Source organism: Strigops habroptila, chromosome 13 (assembly GCF_004027225.2).
Source record: "Strigops habroptila isolate Jane chromosome 13, bStrHab1.2.pri, whole genome shotgun sequence".
Classification (NCBI taxonomy): Eukaryota; Metazoa; Chordata; class Aves; order Psittaciformes; family Psittacidae; genus Strigops; species Strigops habroptila.
In genome coordinates, this window is record NC_044289.2 from 9,173,990 (window position 1) to 9,189,331 (window position 15,342).

General features: G+C 39.4%; 1 protein-coding gene across 9 annotated transcripts in view; it reads left to right on the forward strand.

Annotated features, from left to right (window-relative positions):
* RIPOR3 (RIPOR family member 3) overlaps window positions 1-15,342 on the forward strand; it is a 51,533-nt gene that overhangs the window by 15,836 nt on the left and 20,355 nt on the right. For 4 of the 9 annotated variants that reach the window (XM_030502881.1, XM_030502887.1, XM_030502890.1 and 1 more), the window contains exons 2-9: window positions 5,184-5,312; window positions 9,248-9,394; window positions 12,224-12,302; window positions 12,866-12,889; window positions 13,019-13,072; window positions 13,769-13,918; window positions 14,509-14,572; window positions 14,973-15,016. In XM_030502881.1, the coding sequence (XP_030358741.1) occupies window positions 5,212-5,312; window positions 9,248-9,394; window positions 12,224-12,302; window positions 12,866-12,889; window positions 13,019-13,072; window positions 13,769-13,918; window positions 14,509-14,572; window positions 14,973-15,016 (663 nt within the window). In that variant the 5' untranslated portion in view covers window positions 5,184-5,211. The other 5 variants (XM_030502884.1, XM_030502883.1, XM_030502886.1 and 2 more) reach the window with 5 other exon arrangements.

Consider the following 15,342-nt stretch of genomic DNA (forward strand, 5'->3'; position numbering starts at 1 on the left):
GAGTTATTAGGGCTGAGTCATGATGTTATCACATCTCAGGAGTTTCATTAATGTAATGGTCTGGATTCTTTAGATATCCAACACTGCAAATTAAGTGCCACAGTCTGGAAATTCCACACTGTTCCATGGTACATTGAAATCACAAAAAGCTTCAGTGGTTCAGGCCCAGATCAACCCTGAGACTTTGTCCAAAATGTTTGACATTATTGTAATACATTGTGATAATCTGATTTTTCTTTATCAGTGTCATGACTCAAATGCCATTGTCTGCCGCAAGTGTTTTGAAATGGATCCCACCCATCATAAGCACTCAGAAGGGTTACTTAATTCCATTGTGCCTGAGTTTTGAAATAAATGAGAGGAAGAACAAGAATTATGATCACATCAATGTGATGGTAGACAAATGTAGCCCAGTTTGCAAAATTAGTCTTAAATTTGACTTATGCTAGAAATTTTCTGGTGTAATTATGTTAGGGTTGTCTTTTCACCTATTAAGTATTTTCAATATATATTTCTATCAGCTAAAACCCCAATACAGATGCAGTTATAGCAGCAAAACAGTTATTGTGATGGAGTTTATAATAAATGCAGGGAAGTGGAATGAGTAACTTAGCAGCTTTGACTGAAGGTTATTTTGAAACAGCAGATGATAAGTTGGAATCACAGGTAATTTCTAGAGTAAGTCCAGAGAATGTCTCTGAAGTCCCTGAATGTTCATGTACTTAATCACTACTGCCTTGGGTTACACACAGTGAAAACTGAGTTTCAGTAGAAATGGTGTAGAACCAATACACATTAATAACAAATTTGGCTGTCATGGAGCTGAAGTGAATTTTCTAAAATCATGCTCTAAAAAGACATAGATTCCAGGTGGCAGCCTTACAATAAAATCTATGAACTATGCTATACAAAAATACACTAACTCAGAGGGTTCTCCATATAGGCACCAATATAAGCCACATATTTTAGGGTCAAGGCTGCAGTCCCTCCACTGAAATGTTGAGCACATCTGATACTGAAAAAAGGCTTACGTGGTGCTAATACAAAATGAAATCAACTCTGCTCAGATTCCAGAACTAGAAGATAGAGTGGCTCTATTGCCCTTCCAAGTAAAGCTAATGTAATATTTACAAGTAAAACTATGTATGAAACTAACAACAATGGTCTAAAAAAGATGAAAGTTAACATCAGGTGGTGTTAGACAAATTGTTGTAATCACATAGCATGTCCAGAATTACAAACATGATGCTAAGACATTAAAGTGATGGACGTTTGATAGTTTGTGTTCAGTCATTGTGTTTATTTTCTATAGTGACTAACAATTTATGTGATTTCAAACTGGCTTTCATTGTGTGAGGCAGCTGCTGCTTACTGAAGCGAGTACTGACACTAGTGAGATACATCTCCACTTGTGCCTGGGCTGTCAACTCGATGTGTGTGTCCCCACAGATAGCTGAAGGAAACAGACATCTGGTATGATTTTTGTAGACACACAACTAGGAGCAAGAGGTGGCTCTTAACCAACTGGTCATTCATGATTGAAACGTTATACATTCTAAGGAAACATGAATTCCTCACTCTAGCCACAGTTCACCAAGTTCAAGTGAACCTCTTGGAGGTACTAAAAGGAAAACATGGCTACTAATTCAAAATACAAAACACAAGCAGAAATATTTTGCAAGAAGTCAGTGAGTCATATTTTCCTCATAAAATTGCTGAAACCATTGTGCCCAGAAACAATTAAATATGTGACTAGGGCTGGAAAAGTTTAGCCATAAACACAAACAGACACCAGTTTTTTGTTTGTGGAGTATGAAGGTCCTTTGGCTTGAAGAATATCCTAATACCAACAGAGACAAAGCAGAACATGCAGTTTGAGCGTGCTCATGGCTGCGTAGAAGGTCAAATGTTTGGCTCTACGTGCCTGGATACTTGGTAACACTGCAGGTTAAATGCTAATAGTTTCCTATGGCAAATCACTGAAACGGGGACAAACATACTCCTTTAATTTGAGAAAAATGCTCATTTGATTTGTATTAGAAATACATTTCTGTGACCTGAAGTCTCAGTCTTACAAAATCCTTTGTATTAAAATGTGAGTCGATTAGTACCTGGCAGTTTGCAGTTCTGTTTGAGACTCACAAGCTTCATAAGACTTTTTCAAGACTCCTCTTGTTTTTATCAGTAGTTCAGTGTTTCTTTTGCCCCAGCAATAGACTCCTTCAGTTTGGCCTGGTATTTTTGCGCTCTATAGATGCCAGCCGTGCTAGCTACCATATTCACACTGTGCTTTGGGGAAGATTAAAAGAGAGGAAGTTCTTCTGCTCCTCTGGGTATAATCCCTGTATTTATGAGATTTGGAGACACTGCCCTGCACAGCAGAGGTTGCAGGTTTGAAGACAGATTTGAACTCAGTGTTGTCGGGGGTCCTTACCTGATTTATTTCTAGCCTAAAGGGAGAGTTGAATTTGAGATGTGTCCAGATGCTTTTTCTCAGGAGCAGTTGTAACATAGCTCAACACTTTTGTACAGACACTCTGGCTAGCAAACCCCTCTGTTTAAACAACTGCATTTATAAATCTTTCTTACAAATAAAATGTTGTCTTGACATCCTACTTATGGTCTTCTACTCAGAAGTGTGAAGTGAGCTGTAAGATTTCTAGGTTGCTACAAAAAATACATACAAGTGGTATTTGACTTCATCGCCGTTATTTCAAAGAAAGAAAGATAACCCCTTTAATGGTGCTTTCCTAACGTTATTTAAATTCTCTTCATTCTTACCAGAGGGAAATGTGAAAATGTGCTTATGAATTGCTTTTGGAAGTAGCTACAGCAGGACATGACACGGTCAGTGGCCTTGAGGCCTGAGCATTGTGCAGTTCAACAAATGTCCCATGAGAATTTTTGAATGCTTGTGGCTGTGTGCAAGTGTGGTCCAGTTCACCTCTCATTTGTAACAGCACATCTTCTTGAAGAATTCTATTTGATTTATAAAAACATGTGTGTAACAGGATCAAGTCTAGGCAATCGAAGAAATTTATTTCTTTCACCAACTGAGTTTTGGGGGTCTGTACATTTCCAACCTAATTTTTCACATCTAGAGCTCTGTACCACAGATTTTTACCTCAGGAGTCTTCTCATCATTTTCCACTTTCTGAGGCTGTCAAGGGTCCCCCTCTTTTTGTTTGTTCCATACCTACACACTTCAAAGGCTTTCAGTCTTGTGCTATGCAGGCTTTAGGAGTCCTATAAAATTGGAAAAGCTTTTCCTGCACTTTCTTCCTTTTACTCATGAACTTACTTTCCCAGGTTAAAGAACTGACGAATAGATCCTGGGAATCTGGCTTAGCCTTGATGAGGGATATGGTCAATAACCATGAGGCTATTCCCTTTATTTCTTCCTTTAACAGCTTGTTACGCAATTACATTTTTCAGTAAGTTGCATGTTTTTTTCAGTCTAATGATCCTTTTGATGGGGTGACTGTTCACAGGCTTACAAGCAGCTGAAAACTAGAGGAAAGAATGGAAAACATTTCAAAACTTCAGCTGCGATATGATGCAAGTACAGTCTCTGATTAAGGGTTTTGAGGAGACATCCGTTCAAAGCAAGAAAACATAAGTGCTGTACAGTTTGTTTAAAAGGTGATTAAGATGCACCTAATTTTTTCCATGTAAGATTGCCATTGATACTACTGAAGCTATGGAGTCATGTGGATTTCGATGCACTGAGATACAAAATACCTAGCCATGCCCAACACCTCTTTTGACAACTAGGTAGCTTGCAAAGCAGGTAGCTGGCTCACATTTACTATTTTTACATCTTGCTCTCAAATATTTTGCCTGTTTTTCGCAGATGGATTCGTGAGGTTGGCACAGCCTGTAGAACAATGGAGTCTTAGGCCTCAGCCCAGGGAACTATTGAAACAGTCGGGTCTCACTGCAGGATTGCTGCTTGTGGAAATCCATGACAACTTCTGGTACTGCTTTGGTAGATAATGATACCTAAAGCGTAGTCACTTACAGTAATTCCCTGTACTTGTAGACTAGCCCAGAATTAGCAAAACACTCTCAAATCTCACCCCTCTTGGGAGGTGTATTTAACCATACAGTTCTTTATATGCAGTCTGGAGGAGTATTGAGTTAGGTTGCTCTCCAAGTTAGTGGTAGAGCTGGGAGAAAAGTCTTATCTTGACATTTTGACATTTCTGGGCTTCTAGTCTGACTAAATGTAGTCATACTGATGGGATAATGTCAGGCACAGGGGCCGAGTACGGGTTTTCTTTCCAGTATCTACTGTGATAGATTAGGAGCTCACTGTTTCTCAGAGCACATTCTGTAATGTAGGACATTTTGCGTGGATCATGTAGAGCTCTTCACTGGAGTTTGTGCTTCTCTCTACAAATAGATACTCCAGCTTTTTGTTTTACTTGGTTTTACTCAGTTGTGGTGTTTACGTTACACCAGCTTGAGGGGGGAAGGAAGGGAATTTTTCTGTATATTAACTGTCTGGGTGATTTTCTACAGCTGCTTTGAAGGATATGTCTGTTACTTATATTGTAACTTGGATTCTATAGACATATGGCAGAGAACACAATTCTCCAGAAAGCGAAAGATTTTGACTGATGGAAAACAGAGGAGAGCAATCCAAGAGCAATCCTGCCAGAGGAGGAGTATGAACCTGAAATTTACTGTTGAAACCAGACTTCTGCCTTGGGCTTAAGTACCACACTCAGCCAATTCTACCATTGACTTCAGTGTGGGTCTGCGCAGATGCAAGGAACTGCTTTTTGGACCTGACTAAGTCTGAAGCCTAAGTATTGTCCTGGCATCCGTAATAATTTGGAAATATAGTGGTTGGCCTGAATTCCTTAAGCAGTGGGACAATTACAGAAATGTAGAGAGCCTGTGAATTGAGGCTAATCTGGCTTTTACACAGTGGGTTTGTAAAATCAATCAGAAATTGAAGAGGGCATAAGAGATTTCATTTTAGACTATTCAGTCCCTTATTAATTGTATTGTGGATGGCAACAGAGGAAACGTGTATAGCAGACAGGTCTTGTTTTTCTACTTAATCTACTGTCTGTTGGTCTGGCTTTCTACTTCCATGCAGCTCAACACTTGCAGCAGCACAAGGCTGGACTGCCAAGAATGTTTTGACTCATCTGTTTTTCTGTTTCTTTCAGAAGCTGACAGAGTTACTGACTGGCAATCATGTCGGTCAAACTCACATTTGTGTCCCCTGGTGATGGGGGTGGTATCAGCAGGAGTTGTTCCTTCACTGGCTTCAGCACTGTGCAAAGCAGAAAACTAGCGTAAGTAACACAAAAAGTAAAGCACCTGATCGTCTGGGCAACAGACATTAGGGACTGTGAATGTATTGTTTAACCTAAGGCATCTATGTGTAGAAGTTGTTCCTTCATTTTTATCTTAAAACTATTGAGTGTTGTCGTGGCTCACTGATAAATAGCTGTACTTCACACCTCACTATCTTACTACTATACACACTGTACTCCAGAGATGGCTTGGTTTCACAGGCTACATATCAGACTATTAATAGTGTCCATTTATTCTAGAAAAATGAAGGGCTGGGACCCTTCCTGCTAGCAGCCTAGTTGTAACTGATGCTTTTTGACTAAAACCTTGGGAATAGTTATGGTAATTAAAAATCTCATAGACTTTCACAAAGATGGGGATATTAATGGTGAATCCTGGCAAAATATGTAATGAATCCAACTCAGGTTTCCCTGGAGTTATTTAAGCAGAGCAGCATTACATGAGAGGAAGGGCTGCTTCCTGGCAATGCCACAAAAGAGAGGAAGACCACTTCAAATTCGCTGCTGACAGTAACAGGTCTGTAGTATAGCCAAGGTTGCAGTCCAGTCTTTCAGCCTTCAGTCGAGCTTCGTAATTGCTAAACTATCCTGCACTGTTCTTCCCTTTTTGCTTATCATAACTTGTCGTGCAGCACTGCTCTATGCAGATAACTGCAGCTTTTCCACTAGAAGTGCTCTTGTTCTTTTTCTGATCCCTCTATAGCCTGTCAAGTGCTTTTAAAAGATATGACATATAAATGGAAAATGAATATAATCTTTGACTGCCAATGCATGCTAGAATAATAACAAAATGAATCATTTAGCAGTATCATATAGAAGTATTGGAAAGTGTGCTTCTAGAAGTATTGTGCTCGAAAAAATCCTATTGTGTGCCAGTAAAATACCTGACTCATGCCATAAAATGTCTTTTCAAAGAACCAAAGGACCGAATTAAGCTTTCAGCTAAACGTAGCATGGTAAAGCATGGGCAAAAATGCAATTCCAGCATGATTGTGATGCAATCAAGAAGTCTTCACATTTGAATAAATGAATTTATTGTGGAAGCTGAAAGATAATATTACACCCAGCAGAGGTTGGACATCTAAACCACACCAATCACTAAGATCTTGAGAAAAACACTGACATTAAATTATAGAAACAGACTTGAGCTGAAGTCCATAGTGGGAGTTCTAGCAGGGAAAGGATTTACCAGGAAAACTGTTGAACAGCTGTTTCTCCAACAAAGGCACAGTCCAGCAGGGTAAGAATGCTCCAAACAGAAGAGTTCATATATCCCTTAAGATTATTCTGTTGCTTTTAGCTGCAAAATGCCTCTCTGCACATTTTGATTTGTGATGTTGCTTTTTTCATTATTTCAGTGTTTAGACAGACAGTTTTGTTCAGGAATCACCACAATAAGGAAAATTTGTGTACTAAATGCTCAGTCACAGCCCAGTGAACACCCAAGAGCCTTTCCCAGCATCATGAAGAAATTTTTTAATCACCCTTTCCTAACTTATCTCTCCTTCAGGCACTATTGCAAAACACAGCAGGAGATTGCAGGGGCCCTATGCAAGATCTGTCCAAAGGATGACACACAAATCAGGTCCACATGGAGATGATTTTTAAGCAGATGCTAAATATACTTTTGTATTTCTTTAGCAATTTCCTTTTGAGGCTCTTAGTCAGACACACTATTTCATTTTTCTTTATAATGGTCTCTAGAGGAAGCAAATGTTATTACTGTTATCTATAAAGTGGGAAATCTGATACTTAAATTATGAAGTTCACAAGGCAGAGCAGCAACATAGCATCTAACTTTTAGCTACTGTCCCTAAAGGCCTTTGTCAGCCACTTCACTTTTCTGGGAAATGTATGAAAATGGGATTCTTAACATCAGTGCACTGAGTGTGTATGGGCTACATCAGCCAGTAGGAGGTACTGAGGAAAACAGTAAGTTTTAAATCCCAACCTATCCGTGCTTAGGTGCTATACTTTCAACTGAAGGAAATGATTTCCTGAATTTAAGATTTGCTGTCCAAAACTCTGAAGGTAAATATAAAAATCCTTTCCTTTCCAAAAATAAACAAAACCCAGGAGTAATTTGGGCTTTTTAATGTCAAAAGACATTATCTTATATATAATCTTAAAAATTATATCTTCCATATGATATCTTGCTAAATAGCATACTCATCTAAAGCATGGAACTGGATGCTATTTCTTTCTTTGCATGAAAGAATCTTAAGTGATGATCCTTCTAGGAGACTCTTTCACTGCTGTTACTGGCTAGACTGTCCCTTCCAGTGTTATTCCTGTTGAAAGCCTCTTGCTTTGCATGGAATACTCAATGAAAACAATGTAGGTTTCTAACTTAACAGCTATGTTCCTCATTATAGGTAACCTGAGCTCCAAATGGTTTCGTTAATTAATGCTTTACATCAGCCATCATAAAAACTGAGATGATCACCAGGCTGAAGATATTAAATGTCCAATAATGTTTGGCAACCCCTAATTTTATCAGATTTTTTGGCAGATTATATGTTAAAAATGGAGTGAAGTGGAAACGTAGCACCAGGGTAATGAAAGTAGTTACATGAAGGTTTCTGTAACAGGACTGGGGATTGCTCTCAGGTGTGCTGGGCCTAGGATTTAATCACCAAGCTCAATATCCTTAGGCCTTCCGTCACATGGTTAGAACTTAAAACACTCAGTGGCAAAGTATTAAGCTGGTTGAAGTTCATCATTTCTTCAGGTGAGCTGAATTTAGGGTGAGGATTGTAGAGAAGGTGGAAAGCTTCTCTAAGAGCAACCAGTTGGCTTGGCTTGGAGGAATGGGAAGCTTCTTTAGGTAATGTTATTTTAGAGGCTTGACTTCCAGAGAGTATTAACAAAACTAAATAAAAATAGCTAAGCCTTAAAGGAGTGTATATATAGAGGTAAGCCAGGCAGGAATCTGACAATATGAAAGAACTATTTGCAGAGAACTTGTTTTCTGGTTTAAATGTTGTAGATATATAGATCTAATGGCTTGGGGTGTTTTAACTCTTTAGGTTAGTACAGAAAATCCTGTGCATGGGACTTCTGTTAGAAACAATATTTAGTTTTGGTTTTGCAGTTTTAAAAGGAAGTGAGGTGTTACACACTGAAAAAACACCTTGATAATTGTCTCTTGTATGCAGTCTGGGCATGGTAGCTTGCTTTCCTAAAATGTGGTAGGGCTCTAAGCCATTATTTAAATGGATGGTGAATACAGGCAAAGAAATAGCTATTTCTAAAGGCTTTTTATGTTAGCTTTATCAGTTAGATCTTGAGCAGATCAAAAGTTTATTGCCTTTGTTTTCCTGATTTGTAGATCTCTGCACTTGAGAGGTGCAGAATGGGAATGTCCTTGTCCTGCAGCATGGCTTACTCGACTAGTTCTATAGCTGACCTAACAGCTGGTGTGAATGTGCATGCAGAAACAGAGTCTTAGCTAGCTTCCATGAGTGTCTGTTAAGACGACTGCTATCAGTATGAACATTAACTTGTTATTAACCATTATAAAAATGAGCTTTTCTTTTGTTTGCTCTGTTCCCCTCCTCCTTACTGAAGAAATAGGAATATGCATGACTATTTAAAAAGGATAAAAGAGAACCAGTAGGCTCTCGGAGTCTGCATCAAGCTTGGAGAAGGAGATGTTTCTTGTTGAAATGATTATTATTGAAGCCACAGAAAGCTTCCAGCTTTTCTGCACTACATATTTGGCGCTGGGCTTTAACTTTCTAATGTATCTGTGAAAGGTTTCTTGGTGTGTCCAAGAACTTTGTTCTTTTGAGTAAAGGTAGATGGGACTGGACATACAACTTGTAGCCTGGAAGCCTTGTGGGACAGACGTCTCTTCTCCCAGGTAATGGAGTTTGCATCTTTCCCATATCTTTTTTTTTCTCTTCCTACAGAAAGTCTCTCGGCAGAAGTTCAGTGAGATCAAGAATGTCACTGAAATCCCCCAAGGCTTATAACTCCCTGCAGAAAGGGGCAGTCATCTGGGATCCAAAGCCACTGCAGGTGAAGAAAATTTTTGAAGCTTTGAAGAAAGGACTTAAGTAAGGACTTTTCAAATATTGTAACTTGCCTTACCCAGTCATGCTGCTTAAGTCTGTTTATCACAGTTCTCTGTCTCCATCTCTAAACAAATGTAATGACTTTCCCAGACACTGGCTTGGGACCTTGTAAAACAAGTTTCATTCACTCTCAGACAGTCTGCTTGCAAACAAAAGTGCTCTGATGTTTTTGTTTGTTCCTAGTTTGTTACACTTCTCTGAAAAGTCAGTGACAGATCAAACTCTGTGGGAAGACTCCCCATCTCTTGGGAGCAGCTGAGCTCTCCCTTGAGGAAGGGAGGCTTTCAGAGCATGCGGGGTGGCAGGCGGGAAGTCTGCAGATCAAGGAGAGACTTGGATAGGGGTGGGAGTGCCAGATCTGGGGAGTGATTGGCACAATGCTGTTGGAGAGGGAACTGCGCGGAGTTGCTTTGACTCAAAAAGCTGACTTAAAACCAAGTCTGAAAGTGAGGGTGTGTCCTGCGAGAACACAGTGGGGAGGCTGGTTCATAAACTGTTGCTATTCTCCGTGTGCTAATTAGAGCTAGATATTCTTGTGGGTTGGGTTTTTTTTGTTTGGTTGGTTTGGGTTGTTTTTATTTTAATAGACTTCAGCTTTAGAGTTCAGAAGTTCTTTCATCTCTGTGTGGCTTGTTGTAAGGGAAAAGTCTAAGCACATCCACCTGAAAACTTCAGCTGACTTGAGGTGGTGAAGCAGCTATAGTACAACTCCATCTTCTTATGGCAATGTAAATAACATTATCTTGCTTTAAATGTAGCACTGTTTTTTATGGTTGACTGCGCAGCCAATGTTGCATCAGTACAGACTTCAGTGAAAAGGCTAAAGACCAATTTTGTCCATTGTCTCCCATCTGGCAGAAGTGGGATGCATGCAGCAGACACAGAGTTCAAAGGATGGGCTGGCAGTCTGAATTTAGGGTATTTTGGCTTTGGGGAAGCTGTCAGTTACCTCATGGAAATGCTGATGTTGTTCAATGCTGAAATGGCAACTAAAATGTGGATCTTGCTCTCTTGGTATTATAGACCAGAAAGGAAGTGGTAGTAAGTGCTGTTTGCCTCCATCAGTGGTGGAAACTCATCAACTTTTAACTGAGTCCTCAGATCTTATTATATAAAAATATACATTTTACATCGTTACAGTTGATGGATCTTGTCTAATATCATAAGAACGTCATTTACACTCTGAAGTTCCTGCGGGGAGGTAAAATACTTCTCCTTGGATTTGTAAAACCTGTAGCTGTTTCTGCTGGCATCCTACTAACAGTTCCTTTGTGTATGTTACTGCTATCCTCAGAAGTTTGCTACTGTATTAATTCTCATCATAGTTTGTTTTCTTAAAGAAAGAATATAAAATAGGCTGTAATAATAGATTGTAAACTCAGATGTGTCACATTTTTATTCTGATAAAAGGCTATAAAGTCTTAGCCCTAAAAATATCAGTCAATGTCTTATTAGTGGATTTACATTTAAATCAAATAACGAAACCAAATGATTTTGCAGAGTTTAGAATTTATCAGAGCTTAGGGAGGAGAAACCATAAAGTGAATCAGAATTTGTTCCCAGTTCTGCAGTGAATGCCACATGGTCAGATTCCTGCCAAAACTTAGGAGCTAGCTAATTGACTAACCTACAGAAAACAACTGTATCAAATAGCAATGCAAAGTCCAAATTTTAAGTAGATGCAGACTAAGTCCACTTGGTGCTGGAGTGACTTGAATTTTTAGTACAGAGCATGTTTTACGTGCCTGTTTCTAGCTATAGAAAATAACTCTTCTGTTAACCATCTGGGTACCATTTAATCAAGCTGGCAATTCTAACATACTTAAATCTAAAAGTGATGAAGCTCTTCTAAAAGGTAAGTGAATTCTGTTCTGCTACCAGCCTTAGCTACTTCTGCACTGAGCTGTTAACAAGCAAGTGTAAAGAGCAGACCATTCAATGCTGGAGCCACTGGATGTCTTGGGGAGTTGGTTTTAAACAGTAAGAAAATTAAATGCATCAAAGCAAATGTAAAGAAGTGCAGTTGTCTAAAACGAAGTTATTTTGACTGCTCAGAGACTGTGTCTTATAATGTAGTATTTACCAGGTGACTCTTTTTCCCTTTTAAGCTCAAGAGGAAAAAGTTACCCAAGTGTGCTCTGTATTAAAAGCAAAGTTGGAAGAAGATGGTCTCAGCAGAAATAGGTTAAGTCCCTGTGTGAATTCCTAAGGGACAATCCTTGCTTGCAAGCAACTCCAGAAGCCAACTGGCAGCAGGTGCTTCACACCTTGCAAAATAGTGCTAATTCTGGAAAATGTAATGGCTACATTAAGAAATTGTCTCATGTACTAAAAGGTGCTATTAAGCTCTGTTTGCTAAAACACTGAATGGCATGTGTCCTGCCTTACACATGGAGTACTTCTGTGAGCTTGGTTTTGGAGTGCAAGTGTTTCCTGTTGCAATTCTTTGACTTTGTAAGATGGAGTTGGTGGCCAAGCTGTAGCATCCCACAGCTTGGAGGAGTAAAAGGGATTGAGGGAGATTCCTAATGTTAGGTAACAAGTAATCAGCATCTTCTGGCACTCATTGTGTACAGATACTCCTTGAGGAGTGACTTTGCATTTATGGTGATTTCCATAGACAAATACTTGTCCTTTCTTGTCTGTTGAGCCATGTCCCTTTATATAGCCATTCATATCTCTAGAGAGTAAATCAAGAGAAGTTTCTAACAAAGGAAGTTGCTTTAACATTCTGCTGAAAAATTCCTTGGGGAGATGCTATAATGAATGCACCAGAAGAAGAATGTAATACTGGGTTTTATTCCCCTCCAGTGAATACTTGGAAGCACATCAGGCTGAATTGGATTATCTCTCTGGTCGACACAAAGATACAAAAAGGAACTCCAGATTGGTAAGATGCTTTTAATGTTAAATTTTTAAATGATGTTAAAAATAAAGTCACAAAAATAGATGTTCTCTCACACCTGGGACTCCAGGAACTGACTATGGACAGAAATGGTGATAAAGATCAGGCTTTGTTTTCCATTGCTGGTGAATGTGTCCTTCATTCTCTTGTGTTCACAACAACCTGAAAGTACCTTCAGCAACAGTTGCAATGAGAAGACAACTCACACATCCAACTTTGCTTTTCCTTTGGGAAATAATAACTAGAATTAAAAAAATCAAAAATCAAAAACTCCCATGTGCCATCACCAATGTCCAAGTCCTTGTTCTAGCTGGTGGCCAGACTCTTACTGTCTCATTTAAAGCATCTGTAAAAAGAAACCAACCAACCATGCACAGAAAATGGAGCTACTTCTAAAAATGTTGGTCTGTCTCCCTGTAGTAAACAATACATCGTAATTTAGTGTAACTTCAGATGTGCCTTGTGAGTCTTGTTGTCAATATGAATGTATCGTTAATATGTACAAATATACATGCTCTCCTCTTCAGCCTCTGCTATTTCCCTTTCAGGCTTTCTACTATGACCTGGATAAGGTAAGACTATTGAGGATGAGATGAAATGTTGCAAACAGAGAAAAATGGATGATGTGTCTGCTGTGTTACTTAAAGGCATGTTTAGGAAATAATTTCTCAAGACCCCCCTCTCTCTCCCCTCTTCAAAAGCAAATCCGCTCGGTGGAGAGGTACATCAGAAAACTGGAGTTTCACATAAGCAAGGTAAGGAGGTTTATATCTTACACTGCTACATAAGCAAACCATCTAAAGAGAAAATATTTTAATTCACCTGAAGGGGAATAATGCTGGGACTTTCTGAAAGCTGTAACCACTCCTTTTACAGGAGGAGGGGAGGTTTATTTATTTATTTTCTTGAATGGTTCTATTCAGGCTGAATGTTGGGTGCAACCCAGCCTGAGTTTGCCTGTGAAACCAGTTTGTATACCCTGCCAGTTTATTCAGAAAATGCTGCTGTGAGGAGACTTGCATGTTCTCCTCACAAGAGGCCAAATGGGCAGTTCTGTAGAGGGAATGTCTGCTGTTTGCCCTCTGCTTCTGAAGGAATGAAATCTCTTCACTGACGTAGCTGTAGGTGTTTTAATCTGTATTGACAGAATTAGTTTCCTGCTCTCCAAGCAATTTTTCCCTGAATGAATTGTTAGTCTACTCCTTGTCTTCTAGTCTGATAACAGCAGAGCTAGTTGTTTCTCAATGTCCCACGCTTTTGTGCAGGAACATCTACAAACCCTAGCACTCTAATCAGTCTGTAAAATGCAGGAGCTGCAGCATTGTGCAATATTATGATAGTGGGATTTGGGTGGATTTTTTGCCAGGAAAGACTGCTGATGTTCCTTTCCAAAACTTATTATAACTATGCTGGGGTAATTCTTGTTCGTTCTTACCCTCCAAATCTTACAGGTAGAAGAACTTTATGAAGCTTACTGTATCCAGTGCAGGCTACGAGATGGGGCTGCGAATATGAAACATGCCTTTTCCTTGTCTCCTTCCACCAAAGCCTCCAGAGAGAGTCTAGTGGAGCTTTACAAGAACTTCCAAGAGTGCACAGAGGTAAGGAATACTATACACATGTAATGAAGAACTGACTGTTCATTAGCAAAAAGTGCACTAGGACTTAATGCTGGCTTTCTTTTTAATGGTGCAGGTTGAAAACTTAACCTGTAAATGAATTACAGGTACATAATGTGAACTGAAGCTTGTGAGGTAAATAAATACCTTACAGGAAAGCTCTTGAATTCTATGCCTCTCTTTTTTGCCCCAGCTCAGTTTGGCTTCATGCATTAGCAAAGACAAGTGAAAAAATCCTTTGAATTTCTGCTTGAATACTGGGGTCCATTGTGACTTCCACGGGAAGTAATGGGATGAGAAATGAATCATGAATAAGCTATGCTATTTTTACAAAACATGTAGTGGAAAGTAACTGACAGTGAACTGCTTAAGTAGTTACATTCTTCTGTGGAGCAGCATTACAATTTTCTATCTTAAAAGTAGTATGAATGGACTCTGTATCAGCCTCCTGTAGTGAAGATGTTACTGCGTGTCCTTTAAGAAAAAAAGTTCTTTAAAGAAAATAGCCATTATGGGAAGGTAGCTACTTTGTGCTGCTTTTCAGTCATAGTGACTGTTCATTCTTTTTCTAGGATATGTGCTTTATAGAAGGGGCATTGGAGGTCCATTTGGGAGAGTTTCACTTGAAGATGAAAGGTATGTTCATTCTTGTTTCTTTCAAGACTCATCAGTTGATTTGGGGTTTCCTACGTAACAATCTGATCCACTGAGAGTACGTTTACTCAGTGGCAGTTGCTTCCACTGGCTTTCTGGATGAGACCCTTAACAGAACTTTGGAACATTTCTGTTTGCTTTCGTGCTATAAACCAGATCTGCAGTGGTATCTGTACTTGAGTACAAAAGCTGACAAGCTTTCTTTCCTTAACTCAAGTAATGTTTGCCCTTTTAAGAGTATTTTGGGCCAGTGGCATAGCTTCTGCACAGAGTTAAGGACAAGGGGGTGTTAGCCAGATAGTTGCTTTATTTATCGCAAGCTAAGGCTTTGGGGGACATTGTAAAACTCTACAAGTATTAAGAGTCTTCCTTCTCTTTTCAGGGTTGGTGGGCTTTGCACGTCTCTGCCCGGGGGACCAGTATGAGGTGCAGTATACAGCAATTCATTTTGTCCTTTATTTTACTGCTGTGACTTTGCAGTGGAGGAACAGGAGAGCAAAGGGGCAACATGTATAAAGCGGGCAGGAAGCAGATTGTGATAAAACTTTAGCAGTGTCACTAATTACTCTGCTCCCTGAGACTGAAGAGGGAAAGATGTGATTCAAGCGTTATGAGAGGGTTTAAAAGACTGCAGTGATTGTCTATCTAAGCCAACCTGTCAGGTCTTTGTCTTCAAAGTTGCCCTGGAATCAAGTAACAGTTGCTGTCTGTTTCTTGGAAGGTTGCCCTTGGCATGATGTGAATGCATCCTA